Source organism: Pungitius pungitius, chromosome 1 (genome assembly GCF_949316345.1).
Source record: "Pungitius pungitius chromosome 1, fPunPun2.1, whole genome shotgun sequence".
Lineage (NCBI taxonomy): Eukaryota > Metazoa > Chordata > Actinopteri > Perciformes > Gasterosteidae > Pungitius > Pungitius pungitius.
The window spans coordinates 15,012,887-15,037,130 of NC_084900.1; the positions used below are offsets into that span (position 1 = coordinate 15,012,887).

Genomic DNA, 24,244 nt, shown 5'->3' on the forward strand with positions numbered 1-24,244 from the left:
TCAGTTCAAATCCCTACAAAATATAATTATTGTTGCACAAAAAACAAAATGTAGACATTATAAATTGAGCGAGCAACATGTGCCTCAGCCGCAGTGTGACATTTCCACAGGAGGCTATGACTTTTTAATGAGCTCATTCCAAAACAATGAAGAAATAGTGCAACGCACCAACATGGTGACATTATGTCAGGAGAACCTGTCTCACTGTGAGCCTATAATGTAATATTAATATCTCACTGACTCTGCTGCAGCTCACTAAATATTACAACAACGACATTTCTTACGGATGAATGAGTTTAATAAACACCATATGGAAAATGAACTCCTAACTTCATGCATATGTACATACGTGTGTTAGTAGCGTTAGTGCATGTGAGGTGCTCGTAGGTGCTGGCTGTGACCCTGGTCCGATATTTATAGCGCGGGAGGTTATAATTTATAAATAGCTGCAGCCGGCCGCACTGTTGTAAAAGCCACCGGAGGCACACAGCCGTGTCTCTGAAGGTAAACACCACCTATTCTCTGCATAGACAACCCGTTGGACTGTAGGATTGGTCTTTCCATCTATATGTGGTTGGATCTCCTGGTCGTCAACGGCGCGTGAAAACGTCTTGTTGCCTTCTAAATTTAACATTTAAGAAATGCTGGCGGTAGGAATCTCAACAGGCTTATTTTGGCCCCCAGCGTTAAGTCCCGTAACGTTGAGCGCTACATGACAAAACAGGGACGGATCTTCACAGTCGTTGGAATGTAAATCTAGAATGTCATTTTTAGCGTTTCTTAACGTCGACTCGCTCTGCACTGACAGATGGACACGGAGACAGAAGAGGAGTTTTACCCGTCCGAGGACGAGCCGGACGAGGACGAGGCGACGCAGTGCATCATTGAACAGAGTCTGATTGAGTACAGAAAGCTCAAAGGCTTGAATCCGAGGTTCATTTCCATCCGCTGAGCGCGTCCCGCCTCTTTCCCTCCTTTCTCCTGTTGACCCCTTGACCCCTTTCTCTCCCTAGTGACCTGACGGCCAGCGACGACCTGGACGAGATCTTCAAGTCGATCAAGGAGGGTAAGACGCCGCCGAACTGCGGTTTCCCGATGGTCCCAGACGTGGTTGAAATACCGCGCGCGCTGTCCCGGCGTTTCAGGGGACGAGGACGCGCTCCAACGACTCACGGCGCAAACGGAGACTCTGTCCAGAGTGGACGATCGAGGGTGGATCCCGCTGCACGAGGCCTCGGCCAACGGCGACAGAAGGGTTCTGGAGGTCGTGTTCTCAGGTAGAGAAGGTTGTGACCGCGGTCCGGGGGGGGGGGGGGGGGGGTGACTCTTTTTGTTTCCTGGGACGTTGACGCGGCCGCCGTGTGTTCCAGCGTCGCCCCCGGGCGCCGCGCAGTGTCGCACCCTGAAGGGGGAGACGCCGCTGTTTCTGGCTGTGGTTCACGGACTCAGGGAGAACGCCACGTTCCTGCTGCAGAACGCCTGCAGCCCGGATCTGCAGAACGACGAGCAGGACTCTCCACTGGTGGCAGGTCTGAGAACAAGACGCGCCTCCCTTTCTTCTTTATTTAAACAAGCACCCGGAGATTTTTGCTCATTTTGATTTCATTTCTCAGCCATCCTGAACGACCAGTACGACCTGGCGACGCTTCTGCTGCGCTACAGGGCCCGAGTGGACCAAACGGGGCCGCTGAACCGGACCGCTCTGCACGAGTCGGCCTTCTTGGGCCTGGAGAACTTTGTCTATCTGCTCCTGGAATCTGGTGCCGACCCGAACGCGCGTGACATCGCAGAGAAAACGCCGCTGTCTCTGGCCGCGCGGAACGGACATCTGAACGTGGTGGAGCTCCTGTTACAAAAAGGTGTGTGAGATGAGCCCGTTTGATTTGACAATTTACAGTGCGATAGTGAAGAAAAGTGTGAGATATATTTCTCTCACACAAGGATACATCTAAACAGATTAATATGCTGCTTTTATTTTGTGATAATAATACATGTTAATGTAAAAGTTGTTTAAAAAATGTTTATTTTATTAAAATAATATAAAAAATGAATACCATGATTGTTAGCATTATTTCAACATCTATATATCTATATAGATCTTTTGTGGGTTTGTAGTAATTGTTTCATCTACTGTTTTTCACTTTGTTGTGTCAAAACTCTAAAAGCGCTGTATTTATTCATTTATTATTGACCTTCCATACTGTAGTGAGTAAGTCCATACCTATTGATTTCACAGGAGCCCGTGTGGGCAGCGAATCAGAGGGCAGCAGGATCTTGTTCGATGCCGCAGCATCGGGGAACCCCGACATAATCTCCTCGCTGCTGGACCACGGAGCCGATCCCAACCTGCCTCTGTGCGGCGGGCACCTGCCGCTTCACCGCGTGGCGTACCACGGGCACGTCCTGTGAGGAACGTCCGAGCGACGTCACCCGAGCCCTCCCGCTTTTCAATTAAGAGTCTGACCCCCCCCGTCGTTTGTGTTCTCCTGACAGGGCACTGGAGCGCCTCATCCCGGTCACCAAGCTGGAGGCCGTGAGGGAAAGCGGCATGAGCCCACTTCACTCTGCCGCCGCCGGGGGCCACGCCCACTGCGTGGAGGCGCTCCTCAAAGCCGGCTACGACCCGAACTTCATGCTGCACCCCAGGGTGCGCCGCGACTACGAGGACGAGCGCAGGTCCGCCCTCTTCTTCGCCGTGTCCAACGACGACCTTCAGTGCACCCGCTTGCTGCTGGAGGCCGGGGCGATGGTCAACCAGGATCCCGTCAGCTGTCTGCAGGTGGCCCTCAGGCAGGGCAACTACGAGCTCATCAATACTTTGCTGAAGTTCGGGGCCAACGTGAACTACTACTCCCGCACCAACACCACCCACTTCCCCTCGGCGCTGCAGTACGCGCTGAAAGACGAGGTCATGCTCCGGATGATCCTGAACCACGGGTACGATGTCAAGCGTTGCTTTGACTGTCCGTACGGCGACGGTTCCCATGACTACGCCCCGTGGACGACCTCGGTCATCAAAGACATGGTGGTGAGCCCAAGCACGCCGATGAACGATGTAAAGAATTGAAGACGTCGTTTTCTCTTTGACTGCCACGTGTCTTCGTTTGTCTCCTTCTAGTTCTGTGAGGTGATAACGGTGTCATGGCTGAAGCACTTATCTGCTCAGGTGGTGCTCATCATGCTGGACTACACCGACCATGTCTCCTTTTGCACCAAACTTAGGGACACCCTGGAGGAGCAGAGACAGTGGACGGAGATCTGTCAAGTTCAAAGTGAGAACTCATCCAGCTTTAGTTAATATAGCCACCTGTCAGGGGGCAAAAAAGCTTCTCCCCCCGCGGAGGAGTTAGCAGACTAGCTATCTAGCCAGCTCTCCGCTAGGAAGCTTGTCCTTCTTCAGTGCGTTGCAGTGATGGTACTAGCCAGCTGATGCTAAATAGCTTGGTAATTCCACTCTACTAGTGATGCTGCCCTGGTTGAAAAAAAGATTACATCACTTATCTGCCGATAGCGATGTGCTTTTTTTAGATTCTATTTTTCTGCTCTGGCTCACTATAACTACTAGACGCAACTGCAAGAGCTCCTTGAGTTTTTGCAAAAGTTAGCCGGCTGCAGCCGGAAAAAAAAAATGGCGTCCACGAGCTACATTGATTTTAATCGGTTTACTTACCAAGTTGAGCAGTCTGGAGTCCTGTTGGTCCTCCACAAAGATTCAGAATTGTGTGCAAAGTTCCATGTTTGGTTTGGTTCAAAAAGTGTAATACAGCATTTTTTTTTCAATAGACACCGAGTTCACTATACGACCATTGTGCAATACTTTCATCAGTGGCCCTCGGGCTCTGTCACCATTGTGTTACAACATATATGTTTAATTCAATGAAATTCCTGCTGCCACTTTAACGGACCTCATGTACTCTCAGGGAACGCGCGGGGCCTGAAGCACCTGTGTCGTTTACGGATACGACAGCACCTCAGTCACCTGCGCTTGAGAGCCCCGCTTTTCATCAACTTCCTTCCTCTTCCTCCGAGGCTGAGAGATTACCTGCGCTACAAGGAGTTCGACGTCTACAGCAGGGGCAGCCTCGTCCACCCACACTGAAGACACATGTACCGTTGCCACGGATACCAACTGTGACATAGGCAGCAAGTGAGGTCACCACGCGTTAGGATTCAAGGATAATTTACTGTCGTTATGCAACACAGGGACGCAGGAAAGAGTGGGGTTGTAGCCCGTTTGCAACACAAAAGACACGACAAATAAAAGAGAAGTACATTTAACTTTCATCATATGGAATATAAACGACAACAACAAAAACAAGTCTCTGGGGGAAAATATACCCGACATTTTTACAGTTTTTCCTCCTTGTTTTACCTTGATATTGTGGGTGTTTATATTGTTTTTTCATGTACAAGTTACTTCATGTCATGCGATTTTAATTGTTGGCCAGAAAATTGTATGCATGCGATTTTTGTAACATCTTTGCATGAGATTCACTCTTTGTTTCGGCACCTATAAAGAAAAAACTATTATTAATGTTAAATTATCATTATCATTCTAAAGTCCTATTGTAGTTAGAGTCCTTTAATAACGTAAATACAGGAAAGATTATGATTTGAAAACGTAATTAAAAACAATTAAAATGGCTTCATTCTTTCATAAATATACATTTTTGTATTCATATATATTTATATAAGTACATACATACATATATATATATATATATATATATATATATATATATATATATATATATACAGGCATGTGTATATACTGTATGTGTATGCATTTGTATACACATGTATATCTGTATGTATGTATATATATATATATATATATATATATATATATATATATATATATATATATATATATATATATATATATATATATATATATATATGTTAATACGTTTAATATTATGGATAAATATGTAAAATATGTAAAAGTGTAACGTCCACAGCAGCCGTTTGGCTGCATCACTCACCGGCCTCGCAGTATATCCATCCGCCGCTGGGCGGCGCGGATGTTCGTGAATGTAAACATAGTGACGGCAGCGTTTTGCAGTGGTGGAGAAGAACGTATACGTCATTTCCACAATGGCGGAGGCAGGGTGAGGAGGAGAGTGAGCTTCTGTGTGTGTGTGTGTGTGTGTTTGAGTGAAGCGGTGCCGTAAATCGTTCAGAGAGCTACATCGCCTCGTTACACCCCCCCCCCACCCATACGTCCCCCCCTTTCCCCCCTCCCCCCCCCGCGACCGGTGCCCACGTAAAATGGCCCTGAACCCCAACGCGGCGGGGAGAAGGGACACGCAATGCACCGAGCCGGGCGATCTTCAGCCGGAGGAGGGCGGCGAGCCCCCGAAGAACTCAGCCGCCACCTCGGCCACGACCAATCAAAATGGCGATCAGCCTGGATGCGGAGACGCTGTAATGCCCGAGCAAGAAGCCCCCGATCGGCGGAGGAGCGCGCAGGCGGACGCCCGGAGCTCTGGCAGCTCTGCCCCGCCGGGCACCCGACCCGGCGAAGAGCAGCCGCGGAGGAACTTTCAGATTCCGAGGAAGATAAAAGGTGGTGGTGCTATTCTGAAACCCAGCCTGTCTTTTTGTTTTCATGGTTCCGCTGCATGTTTGCTAGCGCCGGCTAACGGCGAGCTAACTGGCGCTAGCTCACTGGACGCTTTCTTGTTGTGTGTGTGGGGCTCACTCTCATAACGGTTCTGGCCAGTTACTCAACCCGCCTCGAGGACTCAGGTGGACCGGGGACTGAGCGGACACAGCTGCGGGGTTGTCGTCCCCCCCCCGAATGTCCCAGAGACACACGGCTAACGTCCTGTCTGTTTGTATCGCAAAGCCTAGTTTGGCCTCTCCACCTTTTCACGGGAGTGTGGTGTCATGGAGTGTGTGTCTGTAGCCGTCACCTGACAACGTGTGTGTGTGTGTGTGTGTGTGTGTGTGTGTGTGTGTGTGTGTGTGTGTGTGTGTGTGTGTGTGTGTGCGAGAGGGGGCTCTCACTGACCTCAGTGAAGGGCGTAAAACGATCCACCTCCACCTGTCTCATAGGAATGTTTTCCCATACCAGGACCCTTTTTGTTGTTGTTGTTATGTAGTGCTGTCCTCCCCCTTTGTCCCTGTGTCACCCTCCTTACTCATCACCCAAAACACCCCTCCACCCCCACCATGTCCACTAAAGCTATTTGTTTATATGCAAAGTTAACCGGAAGTTGCTTGATGCCACATTTTTTACGGCCTCAGAGCGGCTCAGCAGTTTGTGTGTGTGTGTGTGTGTGTGTGCACCACCTTGTGCTTCCCGTGGGAGATGTTTACTACCTGCTTGTTCTGGATGTGCGTGGATTGACACAGCGATCACAGGCGGGTCCTAGTCACCGATGAGAGCACATCACCTCCTCCTGCTCCCAAAGCTGATTCTAAATATGAGCACCGACATGTGAACCGATGTCTTTCAATGGGAGGAAAGTCTTGATTCATGATGGCGCTGACCCCCCCCCCTCCCCCACCCTCCTCCTCTCCTGCGCCCAGGCTTGTACCAGTTCCTGCCGCCTGACAGCCGGGAGTTCGAGGAGCTGGTGAAGGTGGTCTCGTCGTTCTACCTGGACGCTTCGTCGCGGGGGACCTTCTCCTACTGCAAGGCCCGGCTCATCCACAACGAGCTGCTGGAGAAGGAGGTGAACCACCAAAAATGCTTCAGGCTCCTTTTGGTCTTCCCTGTGCGGACTGACGCTGGTCTCAGCTGTGCATAAAGGGAGATGTTGAAAGAAGAAGGAGCACATACACTAGTACACGGTGGAATACTTTTGTGAGTTTCTTGCTTTAATCGTCTTGTCTGTTTCCCCCCTTTTTTTTTTTTTTTTTTTTGTCATCCAGTTCATCGAGAAGCGGAGAGAGATGAAGCAGGAGGGGCGGACGGAGGTGGAGCTGACGGAGTCGTACTGCTTCCTGTATCCCGACAAGTCCAAGGTACCCGTCGGGGAACGCATATTCTATATTCAAATATACATTTGAATAGTTGTTCAAAACACACAAAAAAAAATTAAAACTGCAGGCGGCGCGCTGCTGTACTGACTTTATATTGCATGAATAAAATAGATACAGCTCCATGCACTGGTTTGATTATTTCATTCCAAGGAAAAGTTCTATGTTCAGCACAGTTCGCTCAGAGCGGTTCTGTACTCTTATCAACTTCAATTAATGTTAATAATATGCCTGCCATATCTGAGACAAGAATCGCGACCTTAAATTGCTTGGACAAAACTCTATTTTTACATCCGTATTATGTTGTTGAATATATGTTTAAACTTAAGAAATACAAGTAGTTATGTCTCGTATGAATTTGTCTTGTTATTGACGTGACCAATGTGCAACCTATGGAATTCCTCGACAAGGAAAGGCGCTCCGGCGAATATTCGAACGTTGTTGTTGAGCAATTTTGACCGCCCTACTGGGAGCCTCTGTCACGGAGGAGCCTCGGGATGAGGATTCTGAACTGTGTGTGTCGTTGTGTGCAGCTGCAGTGGATCTGTGAGAAGGGTCTGTCGGTGGGACACTCCAGGATCACCACCCTGGGGAACCCCTCAGCGGGTGAGCTGTCCATGTTCTTCTAAAATCTATCTATCTAATCCCCCCCCCCCCCCCCCCCAGACACCTGATTGGCTGACGCAGTCCATGGCGTCCTGAGTAAATCTGTTCATTCCTTTCTATGCAGGTGTTTACGTCTCCAAACATTCGGACCTGTTACAAATCAATCCCTTCGAGGTGGGCTCGTCCGGAGACATGATCGTCTTCAAGGTCATGAGGGTACGGCCGGCGTCCTCTCTGCACATTGTAGGGGTGGGGGGGGGCTTTTACACCGGGCTCACCCGTGTGCTTCTGGTCCCTCAGGGTCGAATAAAGCACATCCACGAGAACATGCCCAAAAACGCCATGGAGCCGACTCCCAAATTCGACTGTCACTTGTCCAAAAGTGCCAACAGGGTGACGTCGCTGCTGTCCTACCGGGCCTTCGAGCTCACGCAGGTACGACCCGTCTCCTCTCAAGTGGCGCGACGTCTTCTCTTTTCTCGGGACAGAACCGGTCCGATCCGTAACGCGTCTCTGGTTGGTTTCCTCAGCAATACTTTTCTGAGTTTGCTTTCGACGAGATCAAGGCCCGGCCGCGGCACGTGTGCCCCTACGCCGTGGTCTCCTTCAAGTACAAAGGCAAGGAGGCCGCCGCCACTCCGATGACATCACACAGGTACCTTTAGGAACCCTTTTGGGAAGGGGGGGGGGGGGTGGTTAACCATCTTCTGTGTTTTTCTAACAGGCTTTTCTCTCTCTGCTCTACAGGTTTAACACAATTTCCTCTGAAGGAGGTCGAGGTAAAACCTTTTTTTTTTTAAGGTTCTTGCATTTCACTCTCAAAATGATCCCAATCAGATTCACCTAAATGCTTCTTTTTTTTTTTTTGTACCGTCACGTCCGACCTGTGCTGCCGTTGCAGGGAGGAGCTGCTACACCGTGTGGAGCGGTCCGCTGGTCAACAAGGGCCACGAGTTATTCCCCATATGTTTACGATCCACCTCGCGCCCTTACCTCCCCTTCAAACTGTGAGTAGACCCCCCCCCCTTCCCCTCTCAAATCCCAGAGAGGAAGCTAGAATCCACTTGAGTAAAATGCATATATTTGAATATACATTTCTAAATATATATATATTCTTTCTCTGGTAACCTCCCCTACCTCCTGAAGGCCGGAGAAGCTGGAGATGAGTAGAGGCATGCAGCTCGATCAGGTGAAGCGAAAGATTCCCTCCGTGCTCTTTTCCTGGGACACTTACAGCGCATCGCGGGAAGGTCGGTCCGCCGCCTGCACCCTCATGATGAAACGCTGGAAACCCAAAGGGGGGGGCCTTTCGTTGGGTCTCACCGCCGCTCTCTTGTCCGCAGTGATGAAGTGCGGGATGTGCTGCAGCCTGTTCGAGGTGCTGGAGGGGAAGGGCAAGCCCACCAGCGGCAGCTTGGCGGCGCTGACCCACAAACTGGAGCGGGACCGGATGGTGAGTCCGCGACCCAAAAGCGCTGAAACACCCCCCCCCCTCGCCCACCTTGTGCTTCACCCTGTGCCTCTGCTCTCGTCCCCAGGTGCTGGTGAAGTCCCTGTTCGACCGGGGCTTTCTCTTCCTGCTGTCCTCGGCGCAGATGGTCGAGTCCAAAGGTCACTTTCCTCTTTAAGAGCCCTCCACTGTGCCTCTTGTTGCCTTCGGGGACGGGTGGGGGAAGGGAGGGGGGGGGGGGGGGGGGGGGACGGGTGGGGGTTCTACTGTCAAAAAATAACAAAACTGTCTGTGTTTTGCAGAGCGGCGGGGGCGAGTCGAGAAGAACCTGCAAGCGTTGTTCATCTTTCAGGAGGCGAGGATGGTTGTCAAGTGTTGTAAGTGTTATGCCCCACTAGGAGCCCCCCCCCCCAGCTCTGCACTGGAATGTTTTATTAAAAGACATTTCTCACCTCGACCTACTGACCTACTGTTTTTCTTTTCTTTTTAAACAAACACAGAGTTTAAAGGGCTTCCTTGTTAAAAGCGAGTACTGGAATGAATCTATAAACTAACGTGCCCCCCCCCTTCCCCCTCCTCTTGCAGCGCCCCGTCTCTTCGAGCCGGAGCCCCAGCCGACCGTCCTGCCCTCCGGGGACCCCTTCGTCCCGGCGCTGCACTACGCGCTCTTCAAGCTGCGCCTCAACCCAGGCAAGGACCCGAGCCTGGGGGTGGAGCGGCAGGCCGCCGACTACCTGACCCGCATGGACGCCGGCACGGTGCGGCCGTTCGTCCTCCCCGACTACAAGAACAACGTGGACGAAAGGACCAACCCGCTGCTGGTGCACCGACCCAAGTGCAACATGGACGCCGTGCTGCGCTCGTACGTGCACAACCCCGGCTACTACGTTTTACCTCTGAGCAAGACGAGGGAGGTGGTCGACAGGATACGGAACCCCGCGCCGGCCCCTCCCTCGGCCCCGCCCGCGGCCTCGGCCCCGCCCCCGGTGGAGTACAGCCCCGTGTCTGACTGGGGCGGCTCGGACCGCGGCTCGGACCGCGCCGAGAAGCCCCCCAAGGAGAGGCCGGCGCCGGAGAAGCAGGGGACGGCCCATTCCAACGGGGCCCCGGCGCAGCCCAAGGCCCCCGCGGCGGAGGCCCAGCCTCCGCCCCCCCACAGGCTGCGCCTGTCCCAGAACGAGTACGACAAGGAAAAGATGAAGCAGCTGCTCAAGCTGATCCAGCTCCACAAGAAGGCCATCGTGAAGGAGCCGGGGAAGGAGCGGGGGGAGGACGACGCGTGGGACATCAGCAGCCTGAAGAGGAGGTTCGAGGGCGACGACCGGGGGGGCGCCAACAAGCGCCAGCGCGTGGATCAGCTGAGCAACGGGGAGCCCAGCAGAGGTGAGGGGTCAAAGGGTGGAGTTTAATTCGATCATTTCCACCTCCAGCCTCAGAAGTCAATACTGAATATTGTCTGATGACATCATTATTCTGTCATGCAGCCAGTGTCTTTTACACAATGATTTACTATACCCCCCCCCCCCCCCTCCGCTAGGGCACCAATCGGAGGAGATCGGGGACGAGGGCGTTCCCGGCGACAACCTGACGGCGGTGATGGAGAGCATGGGCATCTACGACACCGACCTGAGGGCCCACGGCAACGCCGGCGCCCCCGCCGTCAACGAGACCCAGCGCCTCCTCAAGATCCTGCTGGCCACGCTGAACAAAGCTGTGGCTCAGGGGTCCGTGTCGGCGCCGCCGGACATGTTTGGCGAGCCGTCGGCGGGCAGCGGGGAGCCCGCCGACCCCGAGCCCAAGAAGCCGAATGAGCCGGCGTGTCAGACCAATTACACAGAGGTGAGACGAGGCGGGGGGGGGGGGGGGGGGAGGAATGATCTAAAGATCTAAACGTAAACTGTTTTTGTGTCTCTGTTCAGGAGGACATGGACTGCAGCCCTGCCAGTCCCCTCAGCCCGGGCTCCCCCCCTGAGCCCCCTCACACCTCAGACACCCCCACCTGGGTGTGCCCCGCCATCGAAGGTACCCCAAAGCACCCGTCCCCCCCTCTGGCACATTCCAGCCCCCCCCAACCCCTCCCCGGTGCCTCGTGTGACACGTTTCCTGTCTTCCTTCCCTCCAGACCAAGCGCAGCCTCTCCCTGAGCCGAAGCCCGAGGCCGTGACGGCGGCGGCGGCGGACAGCTACGCGGACCGGCAGGCGGCGGCCATCGCCGCGGCGACAAAGAAGACGCCCACGCCGCCAGTCCTGGAGGAGGTCTCGCTCAGGCCCTCCATCAGCCTGGACACCATCCTCAACCAGGAAATCCACAGTCTCACCTCCGACATTAAAAGCATCATGCACACCCACCGCGTCTGCTACTCCTCGCGTCTGTCCCCCCGCCTGCCGCTGCGCCAGCGCTGGCTGCCCAACAGCCGCTTCTCGGACTTCGTGGTGCCCTACGTGACGCCCGTCGGCGTCCAGGGCCACGTCAGGGCGCTGTGCGACAAGATGGACAGGCTGATCCCGGCCCCGCCGCCCCCCTCCAAGGCTGCGTCCCCGCCGCCCCCAGTGACGACGTCCAGCCTCGCCACGCCGCCCCCGACCCCGGCGCCGGCCTCCAAGCCCAGAGCGGACCCCTCCCCGCCAATGAGCGCCGCCTCCTCTCACAGCGGCAGAATGGGCGGGGCGGCGGTGGCGAGGCTGAAGACGGAGGCCTCGTCGGCGGAGCTGGAGGGAGACGTCTACTCGCCCTCTCAGGTCACACCCGAGTCCCCGGACACAAAGTCCCGGAAAAGTACTTCCGGCCTGCTGGCCGGCAGCCTCATCGGTCAGCTGAAGCCAGAGGTGTTCAGCAGCCTGGTGGAGATCTTCAAGGACGTCACCAAGAACACGGTCAAGTTCTACATCTACTGCGGGGACGAGGGGGAGGAGAGCACGGTGTGCAAGGAGATCAAGGTACAGTTCCAGGACGCCTGTGAAGAATCGATTCATTTAACAAGCTAACTAAACTAAACCCCGCCCCTCTGTCCCCAAGGAGTACTTAAAGAGCCTCGGGAACAGCGAGTGCATCCCGCAGACGTTTCTGGAAAACAGCGGCAGCCTGGACAAGCTCCTCATCATCATCCAGAACGAGGACATTGCCGCCCATGTGCACAAGGTAGCAGAAACATCTGCTCGTGCTGTTTGATCATCTGGGTAGACGTGGAGGAGGATTCTCCAGTTTAAGGGCGCCGTGCATCCAGATGTTTACCTCTCGCCCTCGCAGATCCCAGCGCTGGTGTCCTTGAAGAAGTTGCCCTCGGTGAGCTTCGCCGGAGTGGACTCTCTGGACGACGTGAAGAACCACACCTACAACGAGCTGTTCGTGTCCGGGGGCTTCATGGTGTCCGACGAGTTCGTCCTCAACCCGGACCTCATCACGCAGGGTGAGTCCTCGCGCTGGCCGCCGGATCCACGGGGTCGGTTTGGACGGCACTTCAAGGCTTTGCTTCTTTCTTTTTCCTTTTAGATCGTCTGCAGGGGCTTCTGAAGTTCCTGGAGGAGCAGAGCACCCCCGAGCACCCCTGGCAGTGGAAGGTGCACTGCAAGTCCCAGAAGAAGCTCAAAGAGCTGGGCAGGTCCGTGGAGGGAGGAGGAGCTAACTGAATCATAACTCCTCACCAGCTGTGAGCATTGACTAAATACCCCGGATCTACTTTTGTTGCCCCCCCCCCCCCCCCCCCCCACCCTCTCCTTGAAGGTTAAACGCCAACGCCATGGGGCTGCTGAACCTCCTCACCTGCTATCAGAAGAAGCACCTGGTGGAGTTCCTGCCGTACCACGAGTGCGACACGCAGTCGCGTCAGGCTCCGGACCTCGAGTGTCTGATCAAGCTCCAGGCTCAGCACACGCAGCAGCGCCACCTCATCTTCCTCACAGGTACGCCCCCTCGTCTTCCTCACAGGTACGCCCCCTCAACTTCCTCACAGGGACCTGCGGGCACAACAGAGATAATGAGCTGTGGGAAATCAAATAGACGACAAGTGCAACTCAATAAAGCCATAAATGAGCCATAAAGCAACCTCGTTAATGACCGAGAGGGAGTTTTAATTATCTGTTGACTCGTATTCACTGACTTCTCCTTTGGTCTGAGAACAATAAATAAGAAATAAGTTACATTCTGAAGACCCTGTAAACGATTTGGCTGCAAAATATTGACTCAACGCCTCCTGTTTGTGAAAGAGGAGCTTTCAGCAGTTAACTATCCGCAGCTTGTGGTCGTGACATCACTCTCCTCATCAGAAACTAATGGATGAAGCCGCTGTATAGACCCGGGCATCTTTTCACCAGTCGACAGTTTTGACTTTCACAAATGTATACATTCTGGAACTGGAATGTCTTTTGGCGTATTCAGAATTGTGTGTGTGTGTGTGTGTGTGTTTTAGAGAGGCCGTTTGAGATGTTCCTCCAGTACTCCAGGAACGGTATAGTGATCGGCAGCATCGACGACGTGATGAGCGGGTTCCACAGTCTGATCGGCTCCATCAACCAGAATGAGATCCCGACGCCGCCCTCTACTGGTGGGTCGCGTCAACAGCAGGACCGAGCACCACGTGGTTCTGCTGCAGTGGGACTGTGTTCTGCTTCCTCACCAGTTGTCCATCAAGTGATTTGAATCCCCTTTGGTGCTGTTGATGCTTCCCTAACACACTTCCCCGTGTCTCTGTTTCTCTTCCTGCTCTCCCAGTAGTGAACGACGAGTGTGTGGAGGAGGACATGTCGCTAGACTCCGAAGACGGCGATGACCCCGATGACGGCAACGCCGCCGAAGAGCCGGCCGCCACGTCGGATCCCCCGGAGCGAAGCCAGGCCGGGGGGAGGCCCCCGCCCCCGCCGGAGTCCGAGGAGTTTCGACCTCCGTTGCCGGAGCAGCAGGCCACGCCGGAGAGAGCGCCCACGGTGTCGGACTACAGCGCCCTCAAAACGGCCATCTCTCAGTTCAAGTCCACCAACCAGATGGGGGCGGGCTCCTCGGACGTCGGCGGCCTGTCGCCGGGGGGTTTCCCTGTGAACCCCCACCAGAGCTTCCTGTGCCCCTCCGCCTCGTGGTACGTCGGCGCCTCCAGCTACGCGGCCTCCCCAGCCTACCCGCCGTCCCCCTGCAGCAGCACCCACGAACAGGAATACCGCCCCCCGGTACCGGCAGCCGCGGCCCCCACAGCCATCCCGATCCCGGCCCCGCCCGTCATGGCCAACCTGGGGTCCCTCCCCCTGGAGGTGAAGCCCCCCCCGCCACCGCACCTCATGATGCTGGGCCACGGGTACGGCTCTGACGCGGGAGGAGCCGGGGCCGTCGGGAACTCGCCCCTCCCCCCCTCCCTCCCCTACGCAGACCACAGTGACTCGGCCCAGCCGGCTTACGTTGCCGGCATTCCCCTAAACGCTAGCGGGCCCCCGCCCGCACTCCATGACGGGACACTCACTCGACCCGGGGACACCCTGTGGGGGAACAGCGCTTGTCTGACTGCTGGCGGCCAGGCCGGGGTCCCGCCCGGCCCCGCGGACCCCGGCAGGCTCCCTCAGACCGGGGAGCCCCTCGGCGCCGGCCCCGGCGGTCGGGGGGGCAGGACTCAGGCGAACTGCATCAACAAACCCGGAGCTCCCGTGGCCATGCCCGCAGTGGCCACCAGGGGGGGCTCAGTAGTCAGGCCCAAGATGCCTCCGCGGCCAATGTGTGGCATGGGCTACGGACAGATGGATCACGGGCCCATGCGGGGCGGCATGGGTCTCGGGCCTTCGGGAGGCTTTCGGGGTAGAGGAGCGCCGCCGGTGGGGCTCTGGCCTCGGCCAGGGCGAGGACACGATCGGGGGGGCGGGCCGTGCTCCTGGGGTTACCCGGCGAGCAGGGGCGGGGCGCGGGGTCCCTACTCGGACTACACATACACTCACAATTACGCCCCCGAATAGACAATCGACACGACCGAAAGGGCAACACAAACTCCAGAGACTTTAAAAGCTGGCTGAATGTAAATATGTCATGAACGCATCAATTTGAATTGGAAAATAAGGAGTTCTGGTTTTCTACATTAATAAAATAATTGATACAGGCAGTGCCGAGTGTCCTGGCGTTGCGTGAACTGTGCGTACACTCTTTCCATGTGAGCTCTTTGAGACCCTGTTCAAACCACTATATTTATATTTGCCAACAAATGGTAATGGCCTTCCAGCTTCTCGGAATTGAACACGTTATTTCTGTTTGTCCAGGTTTTGAAACGGTTTGTGAACAAGGGGAAAGGCTGATATTTTTTTAAGTAAAAAAAAAAAGTGAATGAAATATTAATTTTGCTGTTGGATTTCTTTTTTTTATTTGACATACTTGGTTTCTCAAAGTCTATGAAAATAAAACATTTCAAATCTTATTTGTGTGATGAGTTTGATGTGTCAACAAAACTATTAAAAAATATAAATCACAGCCATGTCACGGTGCACTCGTACTTTATTCAGCCTATGATTGTTGTGTGCAGTATGAAGCTTCAGGTTAAAATAAAGCATTATAAAAAAGGTAGAAGCTGATAACTAAGTATGCCAACGTGGGTTGGGCATCTGTGATAAGGTAGACATTTCTCTCTAAAGCATTTCTGACCACACCGAAGCGCATGTAGAAAAGGGTTAAATTGGTTCTCCCCAGCTGGGTAAGCTGCCTGTGGAGAGCAGTTAGGAGGAAACGCAGCACTGAAAAAGCCTCTTCAGGCCCCATGTTGAGAGCCATTGGCCCCTGAACGCAACCACCACTGCAGGGATCATTATGAGGGTCATCTCTGAGTGGGTTTAGTGCAGTGTGTTGATAACCCAGTGGAGGCGCTGGTTCATTAACAACACCAGGGGGCGACAATTTCCTCCTAATGTGGAATATAGGTTCTCACTTTATCTTCAGAGCCTCCTGTGCCAGTGGTGCATTAGATGTGCCACAGTAACTCTGAGAGAACATCCACCCCCCCTCCCTGTTAACTCCGTCGCAGTGTAAGCCCATCATTTGTTTTGTGATTTGCGTGCATCTAACTATACGCAGTTTTATTTATACCTGTAATACCTGACCTCAATTCATTCATCCCTTCGTGCTGCAGGGGTTGTGTTCAATGTCCATGGAGTCGCAGGAATTATGATTGAATCATAAGCACACTGACTCCATTTAAAGAAAATCAACAGAATATACAATATATATTCGTACTCCAATAAATACAAGAATGTCATTTTCACAAATTTAGGTGTGTGTACTATGTAAGTTTTAAAAACATGCTAATGAAATAATATAAAGCATGGATTTAAGCATGTAGGAACTGACCTTTTTCCGCACGCCATGAACACAACGCTGACATGTCAACGTTAAATTGACTTGGAAGAGCTGTTAGCATGCAGCTTTTAGCATGCAGCTATTCATGTTTCTGGCTTCATGGCGAATGTAAGTCGAATATTTTACTCTGTAATTTCTTCTGTGTAAGTTTTACTTCATGTCCGAGGGACTTATCTGGCTCTTTAGCTCAACCAACTATGGTTGCTAACTATGTGTGCTCGCCCTCAGGTGCTATCGAGGTAGCACTTTTAAGGTAATGACTTTAATTAACATTTTTTATTTGAGTTAACATAACTAACACCAGTAGAAGAATTATCTTGTTTAGTAACTTTAGGTTTAAAGCTTTGTTATAAAGCGGGTTTATCAGAACTTGTATTTATCTTATAGTTACCTCATTTCAGAGGCATGTTGTAATTTTACTCCAATGCTTAGTTACTAGCTAATGCTAATGCTACATTGCACATTATGATTTAACGTTGATATAATCGGTAAAAAACCTAACAAATACAATTTATTGTAACGCTTACCATAATTGTATTTATTTTAAGTGGATGTTGAAATGGACGATTTAGGAAATCTCGTAAATTATTGGCTCATTTGTCCAGAAAAAAAATGTTTTGTAAATCGCACTACTATCAATTATCTTAGCACGATCTTTTCACTTTTCTTGTTTTGTACCTGATTAATTCAGATTGTGGAAATCCTCCTTTTGCCACTGGGGTTGCCTCTGGATGGGGATTAACCAGCGAGAGGTAAAATACCTTAAAGATGCATGATGATGAAAATAATACCAGAGAAAGTACAGGGTGAGGGCTCTGTTGATTGGATCTGGGTATTTATTATTACACTATATACATTGTTTCATAGGAAAATGCTGCATATTTTGAAATACAGAAATCATGATGAAAGAAAGAACAGAATCCCACTGTTTCATTCATCCTCTACAAAATGATTTTCCCTATCAAGCAATGAAAATTCTTGTTTTGTACAGAAATCTAAGGTAAAGTGATTGATTTGAGTTCAAGTATATTCTATTAATTAGGAATTATCTGGATATTATTTTTAACTGACATTATATTTTTCATATCGCCTCATGCCTAAATAGAAATATGAGTAACATTGTGGGACTATAACAAAACTAAGGGACTACTAAGCAGGTGTTTGGTGCTAATATTTGGTCCCTCATCGACGAGATGGTGGCGCTAGAGGAAACGTTGTTCTCCATGTTTTACCACAAAGCACATGTGGACCTCGCAGTGGTGCTAGAAGACACAAAGTCCCGAGTAGACGTCGACCGATGAGCACTCTTTCCAAAGCTTGTGTCGATCCATTAAGTAGTCAAAGTGTTTTAATAACAGCCGTAGCCGGAGTGACCAAAGTCAGCGAGATTCCTCCTGTCAGAAGGTCCAACATGTCCCAGCCATCTGTCCTGTAGTTGTTGAGCTGTTCAAAGTCCCAGTGAACCGCAAGCATCTCCACTGTTAAATGCAATTTCAGAAGAGGGATTTAAATCGAGTCCTTTGCCTTTGATTGGTGTGCTGAAAGAGGGCGGGGCTTACGCAGGAGGCTTGTCTCCACACACAGCTCCCATGTGTTGTGATTGATGGATGGAGTCATTGTGTTATTGGTTATAATTGTTTGATACTAGCATATGTACCTGAGGTTGATATAAAAATACATACAATCTTTTTTTTAATATATCTTTTCTGCATATAATCTTAAATATGTGATCTAAAAGCCTTAAAAGAAAGGAATGTTTCACCCAAAGTGACAAACTAGCAGGCTGATATTAAGGCAACAAAAAAAGTTGTCACCAAAAATGATTATTATAGACTATCACTGACACTATAAGATGTGGCCTCTGGCACTACATGTCGTTTTTTGTTTTATGGGTATAATAAAGCCATATTTTATCCCAGTTCATTGTTGTCTTTTAGTGGGGCGATAATGACAAGGGAAGCACCGTTACCACATGGTACAATAAAGCTTGTGGGAGAAACGACATGAGCTGAAAACAGGGGGAATAAAAACGACAAGGATGTTGAAGAAAATCTATTAAATGTTATATATCTATAAATGTGATCATTCATGTGCAATGTGCATCACACTGATTTGAGCGAGACCAGGACCCAGTTAGAGGAACGACCGGGTTACAATAAACCAACCTTTGTCTGGCATCCATTTCAGGACCAGCTCATCTCCTAAAAAAAAGAAAGAAAACCTGCTCTTAACTACAGTGTGTGTGTGTGTGTGTGTGTGTGTGTGTGTGTGTGTGTGTGTGTGTGTGTGTGTGTGTGTGTGTGTGTGTGTGTGTGTGGTTGTGTCACAAATTCCAAAGCAAAGTGTCCGAGCAGAATGAAGCGCGGATTTGAGGGGTTGTTTTCGGTGACATTCTGCCTCCACTTAGTCTGTACGTGTGGGTGTCAAAGCCTCCGACTACATCCCTCTCTGCAACAGCTGGATGTCCTCCGCTCCCGCCTCCATGACTGTTTTGACAGTCTAGTAATAGCCTGTTGAGAGTCGTGGTGCCCCCCCCCCCCCACGCCCCCACACTAGTTTTTTTTTGTGCTCCAAGTAATTACATTCTTCCCTTAGAGCCCGTGAGAATTAATCTGGAACAGGGAGCTTGTGGTTTAAATTGAAGCCTGATGGTGTTTTGGGTTGGAGGCAGACAGAATGGGCGGGAGCTCTTTCAAAGCATCACGGCTCTCGTCTTTCACATCTGGGTGATGTGTTGGAGGGGTTCAGGATCATTTGCAGGCTAGTTGATATGTCATGATCTGAATACAGAACATTTCAGCCCATGTCTGTACCACCTGCTTGGGTTTCAAATCCTTTACGCTTTTCCAACGCAAAATAATTCTAGTTTCTGGTGGTTTTTTATCCGTTTGCCTCTCATTATCAATGAAGTACATCCCTTCACAAGGTCAAAATATTATGCAATAGGATAGAATTTTGACCACATTTACGGTTACGTAACCGGGGACGTCTGTGAACCCTCGTGTAATAGAAGTCCTCTCATCGTGTCCTCTGGGTTGCGTCTGCTAATCATATCGGAAACAATAAATCCGATACCCAGCTGTGACGCAGCGGCGAGCCAGATTAGAGGGATTTGAGAACACTAAAATTGATAGAGCACCTGGTTTTTATCCTGGTGGTAATCTCCTAAAACCTAACCCCAAGTCATCGCGCCACGTAATGTCTTCAATAAACAGAGCCAGGTCATATCGCTTATACAAGATGTAACATCTCGCACCTGGTGGCGTGTCGCATAATCCTTGAGCGATGCGGAGGCGTCGAGAGCGACCGCGTCCCAGTTTCACGCTCTGCCTCACATCTGGATTTCAGGTTTCCTCCTCTCTGTCCTTGCTGTAGCATTCCAGTTGCACATCTGGGGCCTCGAGTTTCAACAAAAGATTCAGAGTATCAAACCACCCCCACCCCCCCACAGACGACTCGCTCTCCTTGTGTGGGACGCACCGTCACTGACCATTTCTCTTCGAAATCAAATGAGGGATTACATCTAATCCCATTCAATCCCAGCCCAATCTGTAGTCCAGTCCGTTGTATGCGAGATTAAAGTACAATCTCAAAACGCTGCGTTGGAATTGATTGATTCGCTTCCTCCGAGGCCCCGTTTGGTCCCATCTGCTTTTGAATCCCTGTCTTTGTCTCTCGGGTCACGGACTCGCTGTGTTTCAGTCCCACGCAGTAATGTGCGTGTGCTTCTTCTGCACCTTTCATCTCCAGCGTTGCGGTGTGGGATTCTGTCATTGGAGCTGTGTTCCGCTGCATTAAGACAAATACGTAGATAAATAAAGACATAACAAGTGATTGGTAGGGGGGGGCACTTGTCACTTTAGTTCAGACTTAACGCTCGCGTTTGTTCCCCGGCGCTCGGAGCGCTCTGCTCGTGTTTGATCAGAAGAGACGCCGTCTTTAAAGAGCGGTCCGACCGCTGCCTGTTTGTTTGCTTGCTTGTTGACGCTCCTGATTTCTGTACTTTGCTGTTTGCCAGATAAGAGGTGTTGTTTTTGTTTTTGTCTGCCAGATTAAGGCAGCAGGTTTGTATGTACAGTATGCGTGATGGATCACAGCAGGAAGCGCCTCTGTTCTCTGCTCGATAACGTTCTCTTTTTCTTATGTTTGCTGAACATAGCGATGGACCTCTGCTAATCCAACGCTTAGTGCCTTTCTTGTATCTTAATTTGTGTTTTTAATATATGTGATCATAATAAATTAGCCATAGCCTTCAAAAATATAACTGCAGAACAAACGTGGGTGGTGGGGGGGTTTAGGAGTTGTTTTGTTTAAGCAACACAAATATGGGCCGTACATTAAGAGTTATCTCAATCACACTGATTCTAGTTCCCTTCAACTCGACCAGGAGACGCAGGCTGAACCCTCCTGTTTCGGGGCTTTTAATCTTTGTATAACACTTTCTGTGAAAAGTGAGCGGGATTCGTGCTCTGATGCCCGGAGGAAACCCCCCCCCCCCCCCCCCTGCCCCCAGTGCAAAAGCTAGAGTACACAGAGTTATTAGCTGATTTTTAGGGCTGATAGTAGCTCTGCTGTGATTTAGCAATGTCAATGTACTGAGGGTAATAAAGCAAAGTTGAAACTTTCATTTCGGCTACCGGCCCGGAGAAGAGCAGAGCGGGAGATAGTGCTGTTTTTTTTTCTTCTTTACAACTGCCGCTGGCTGTCAGAAAAGAGACATGATGTTCTCTGCTTTGCCATTCACCTAAAAAATAAATAAAAATAAGATGGAGGAAAAGACCTCACCCGCATCCCTCCCTCCTCCCCCCTCCAAATGCCCATCAGCTCTCAAGGTCCCAGTCTGTCATCCCGTCGTCCATGAACGCCACGCGTTTGTTGGCCTGCATCCTGTGCTGCTCTCTCACGGGGTGGGTCAAAACGGATGCGAGGGTCAGGGCGTCGGGGTCGTAGGTCGCGATGCTGACGGCAGGAGACCCGGGATGTCTGCAGCAGTGGCAGCCGCAGCGGCACGGGGTCATGAAGAGGTACGCCAGAACGCCGACCAAGGTGATGGAGCAGCCCGTCAGAGTGGTGTAGCCCGTGTTGAAGGACTCGGGCCCGGGCAGCAGCACCGTCACGTTCACCTCCCGGGTGGCGTTCAGCGCCCGTTTGGCGTCCAGCGCCGTGCACACGTACATGCCCGAGTCGTTGACCCTGGCCGCTCGGATGTCCAAGGTGCCGTTGGGGAACAGCTCGACGAGGCTGTCGTCGATGGCGGTCTTGGTGATGGTCCCCATGCTGGGCGAGAGCCACCTGAAGGAGAGCGCCTGGCTCCTCAGGGACATCTTGCAGTCCAGGCGCACCCTCGCGCCGTCCGTCACCACCACATGCGAGAGATACACGGTCACCGGCAGCGAGACGGCTTTCTCCACCGTGCAGTTCCGGAAGAAGCGGGTGCGCCGCAGGAACCGAAGGGCGGCCCTCGGGCTCCCTTCGATGGTGCAGGTGTGCTCGTCGGCGAAGTCCCTCACCGAGCTGAAGCCCCTCAGGTTCCAGTGCCAGAAGACGCTGTACATGGAGCAGTCGCAGATCAGGGAGTTGTTGTGGAGGTAGAGGCCCCGCTGCACCAGCCCGGGCAGAGCCTTCACGTCCTCCCACGGCAGGCGGCTCATGCGGTTGGACGAGAGGTCCAGCATGGCCAGGAACGGGTGGCTGTGGTCCCGGATGGAGGAAAACGGGAATCTGCTGATCTCGTTGATGCTGAAGTAGGCCTTCTTCAGGCTGCTCAGGCCGCTCAGCGTGCCGGCCTCCACCTGCACGATCTTATTGTTGAAGAGCAGCAGCTCCTCCAGCCGCCACAGCCCCTGGAAGTAGTGCTGCTCCACCAGCTGCAGCCGGTTGGAGGACAGGTCGAGGTGGCGGAGGCCCGAGGCGTTGCGAAACACCCCTTGGCCCAGCGAGGCCAGCTGGTTGTGAGCCATCCGGAGGTTTTCCAGTCTGGGCATCTCCTGGAAACTGCCCGGATAAAGCCAGGTGAAATAGTTGTGGCTGAGGTCGAGGGTGGTGGAGAAGGAGGGCAGGGCGAGAGGCATCTTGGTCAGACCGCTGGAACTGCAGCTCACCGTGTCCGATACACAGAGGCAGACGGAGGGACAAGCCTCCTCGGCGCCGGGGGGGACCAGGACCAGGAGCAGGACCAGCAGGGGGCCCGGACATGGTTCGGAGGTCATTTTTCTGGAAGTGAGATCCTTGAATGTTTGCTAATGCCTCCGGCTCTCTCCCTGGTTCAGATAAGAAGCAAATGGGAAACGGAATGATGTAGGGAAGCGCTGCTCTTTTCAACCCACCTGCTGCTCTGATTAATAGTAATGAGGTTAATGCCATGCAGGAGCCCTCTGCTTCCACGGCAGGAGGGGAAGAGCGCTTCTGATGTCCTCCACCAAATTCTCTCCAGGTTTTAAATCACAAATGCCCACCTCAGAGTAGGGATGTTTCTATGTTTACAGATAGAATACACTTGTTCCTGCAACAGATCCTTCATTATCATTTCATTATCAGTCCATCAGTCAGAGAATAGCAGAGAAAAGCTCCTCAGATTAACCCCATATCATCTTTCTTTGATCTGATAACACATGCTTCAAAATGAATAATTTCATCATCAAAATAGTTGAAAATCAAATCACACTTTTCAAACATTACGAGAAGCATCTCACCTTTTTTTTTAAGTTTCTTCTCTGCTATTATCGTATTGTTTAGATGAACATTATCAGAGATCAGGTCAAAGGTTTTTGCCGCAGATTTGTAAAATCTGTTTGAATCCGAAGGAAGAAAAGGGAAAAAGTTCATTCCTCTTCCAGACGAGTGAGCATTTTGGCTCGATTACTCAATCTCATTCTTTCCATCCCCCCTCCAAAAAAACCCCTCCCATCAAACACACAAAGCCGACTGCTCGGCGGCGCCATGCGTCCCGATGCGTACCTCCTCCTCGGGTCCACCGGAGACATCGATGCCCGACCGGCTTCCTCCTCAATCCCTCGGATGAGAGCGCCGCTCGGCGAACATCCCTCGGTGCCCTGTTAATCTCCCACAATCCCCTCCCTCTGCTCCTCCCGCTCAGTGTCATTTAGAGACCAGCCTTGTGTCCCCCCTCCCCCTCCTCTCATCATTAAGTAATGCCGCCTGTCCCTCTCTCTGTCCCACCCCTCCCTCAACAATACTGTATCTTATTATTATTATATTTCACTAAACTTTTAATGTGAGGCTTAACAGCAGATTCACTGCTCGGCGTGTAAAAATGCACATTGACGTCCTGGCGTGACATCATTTTTTCTTTTTTTAAATAATTTATTTTCTCAATTGGACCCTTGTTGTGCAGCTGTCAACACAATAGTGACACACTTGAACTTTTCTATATTTTTGGTGTTGACTCTCTCGTGCGATCCTTTATTTTCTCATTGTCTCCGGGGTTCTGTGGAATCGAAGCGTGAAGACGACGCGGCGCCTTCTCTCTGCTGGATTCCGTTCAGTTTTGTGTGCATGACAATTATTTTTGCTGGTCCCTGCTGGTCGCCTCTCCCCACGCAGCGTTTGGTCCACGTACCCAAACGACTCGACGCATTTTGAACACTTCTCCATCTCCTCTTAATCGCTCTGCTTGTTCCCGTTGTCCGGCCTGCTGTTGGGCAAAACCCTCTAATCCAATCAGCGTCTCCGTATCCAGCTGCTGAGCAAACCCCGCCTCCTCCTTCTGTGTGCATTTGATTAGATATGCAACATAGGGCTGTCCAATGGGCCGGGCTCAGAGTGGCCCTCGACGCTTAAACTCTGACCCCAAGTAGAAAAGTGATTTTCTCTTTCCCATCTGCTGCGGAGCGGAAGGAGAGCAAAGGAACCGCAGGGCTCTTATC

The 24,244-nt window shown here is 51.6% G+C and overlaps 3 protein-coding genes across 5 annotated transcripts; 2 read left to right on the forward strand and 1 right to left on the reverse strand.

Moving 5' to 3' along the window:
* Position 1: 1 nt before the first annotated feature.
* On the forward strand, positions 2 to 4,639 carry asb14b (ankyrin repeat and SOCS box containing 14b). Of its 3 annotated transcripts, none has more exons than XM_062562365.1 (10): positions 2 to 504; positions 809 to 933; positions 1,014 to 1,066; positions 1,146 to 1,286; positions 1,371 to 1,529; positions 1,614 to 1,859; positions 2,237 to 2,405; positions 2,494 to 3,028; positions 3,223 to 3,272; positions 3,921 to 4,639. In XM_062562365.1, exons 2-10 carry the CDS (start codon positions 809 to 811, stop codon positions 4,138 to 4,140), a joined length of 1,698 nt encoding a protein of 565 aa, XP_062418349.1. In that variant the 5' UTR covers positions 2 to 504; the 3' UTR covers positions 4,141 to 4,639. The 3 variants fall into 3 exon arrangements, with proteins under 3 accessions (XP_062418349.1, XP_062418344.1, XP_037336545.2); XM_062562360.1 differs by having other exon boundaries at positions 4 to 504; positions 3,119 to 3,272; XM_037480648.2 differs by having other exon boundaries at positions 5 to 504; positions 1,146 to 1,277; positions 3,119 to 3,272.
* A 412-nt stretch (positions 4,640 to 5,051) lies between these two features.
* Positions 5,052 to 15,426, forward strand: tasorb (transcription activation suppressor b). Its single transcript, XM_037479565.2, has 23 exons — positions 5,052 to 5,569; positions 6,538 to 6,683; positions 6,883 to 6,975; positions 7,524 to 7,596; positions 7,721 to 7,812; positions 7,897 to 8,031; positions 8,127 to 8,251; positions 8,344 to 8,375; positions 8,498 to 8,603; positions 8,743 to 8,846; positions 8,940 to 9,049; positions 9,135 to 9,207; positions 9,349 to 9,423; positions 9,632 to 10,429; positions 10,584 to 10,885; positions 10,966 to 11,068; positions 11,169 to 11,983; positions 12,063 to 12,185; positions 12,294 to 12,453; positions 12,537 to 12,645; positions 12,768 to 12,946; positions 13,453 to 13,587; positions 13,755 to 15,426. The coding sequence occupies exons 1-23, from the start codon at positions 5,272 to 5,274 to the stop codon at positions 14,972 to 14,974; spliced, it is 5,406 nt and encodes a 1,801-aa protein (XP_037335462.2). The 5' UTR covers positions 5,052 to 5,271; the 3' UTR covers positions 14,975 to 15,426.
* Positions 15,427 to 20,920: 5,494 nt separating this feature from the next.
* LOC119222606 (amphoterin-induced protein 3-like) lies at positions 20,921 to 23,423 on the reverse strand. The gene is made up of 2 exons (XM_037479378.2): positions 23,316 to 23,423; positions 20,921 to 22,618 (listed from the first exon to the last, which is right to left on the reverse strand). The coding sequence occupies exon 2, from the start codon at positions 22,565 to 22,567 to the stop codon at positions 21,179 to 21,181; it is 1,389 nt and encodes a 462-aa protein (XP_037335275.2). The 5' UTR covers positions 22,568 to 22,618; positions 23,316 to 23,423; the 3' UTR covers positions 20,921 to 21,178.
* Between the last annotated feature and the right edge of the window lie 821 nt (positions 23,424 to 24,244).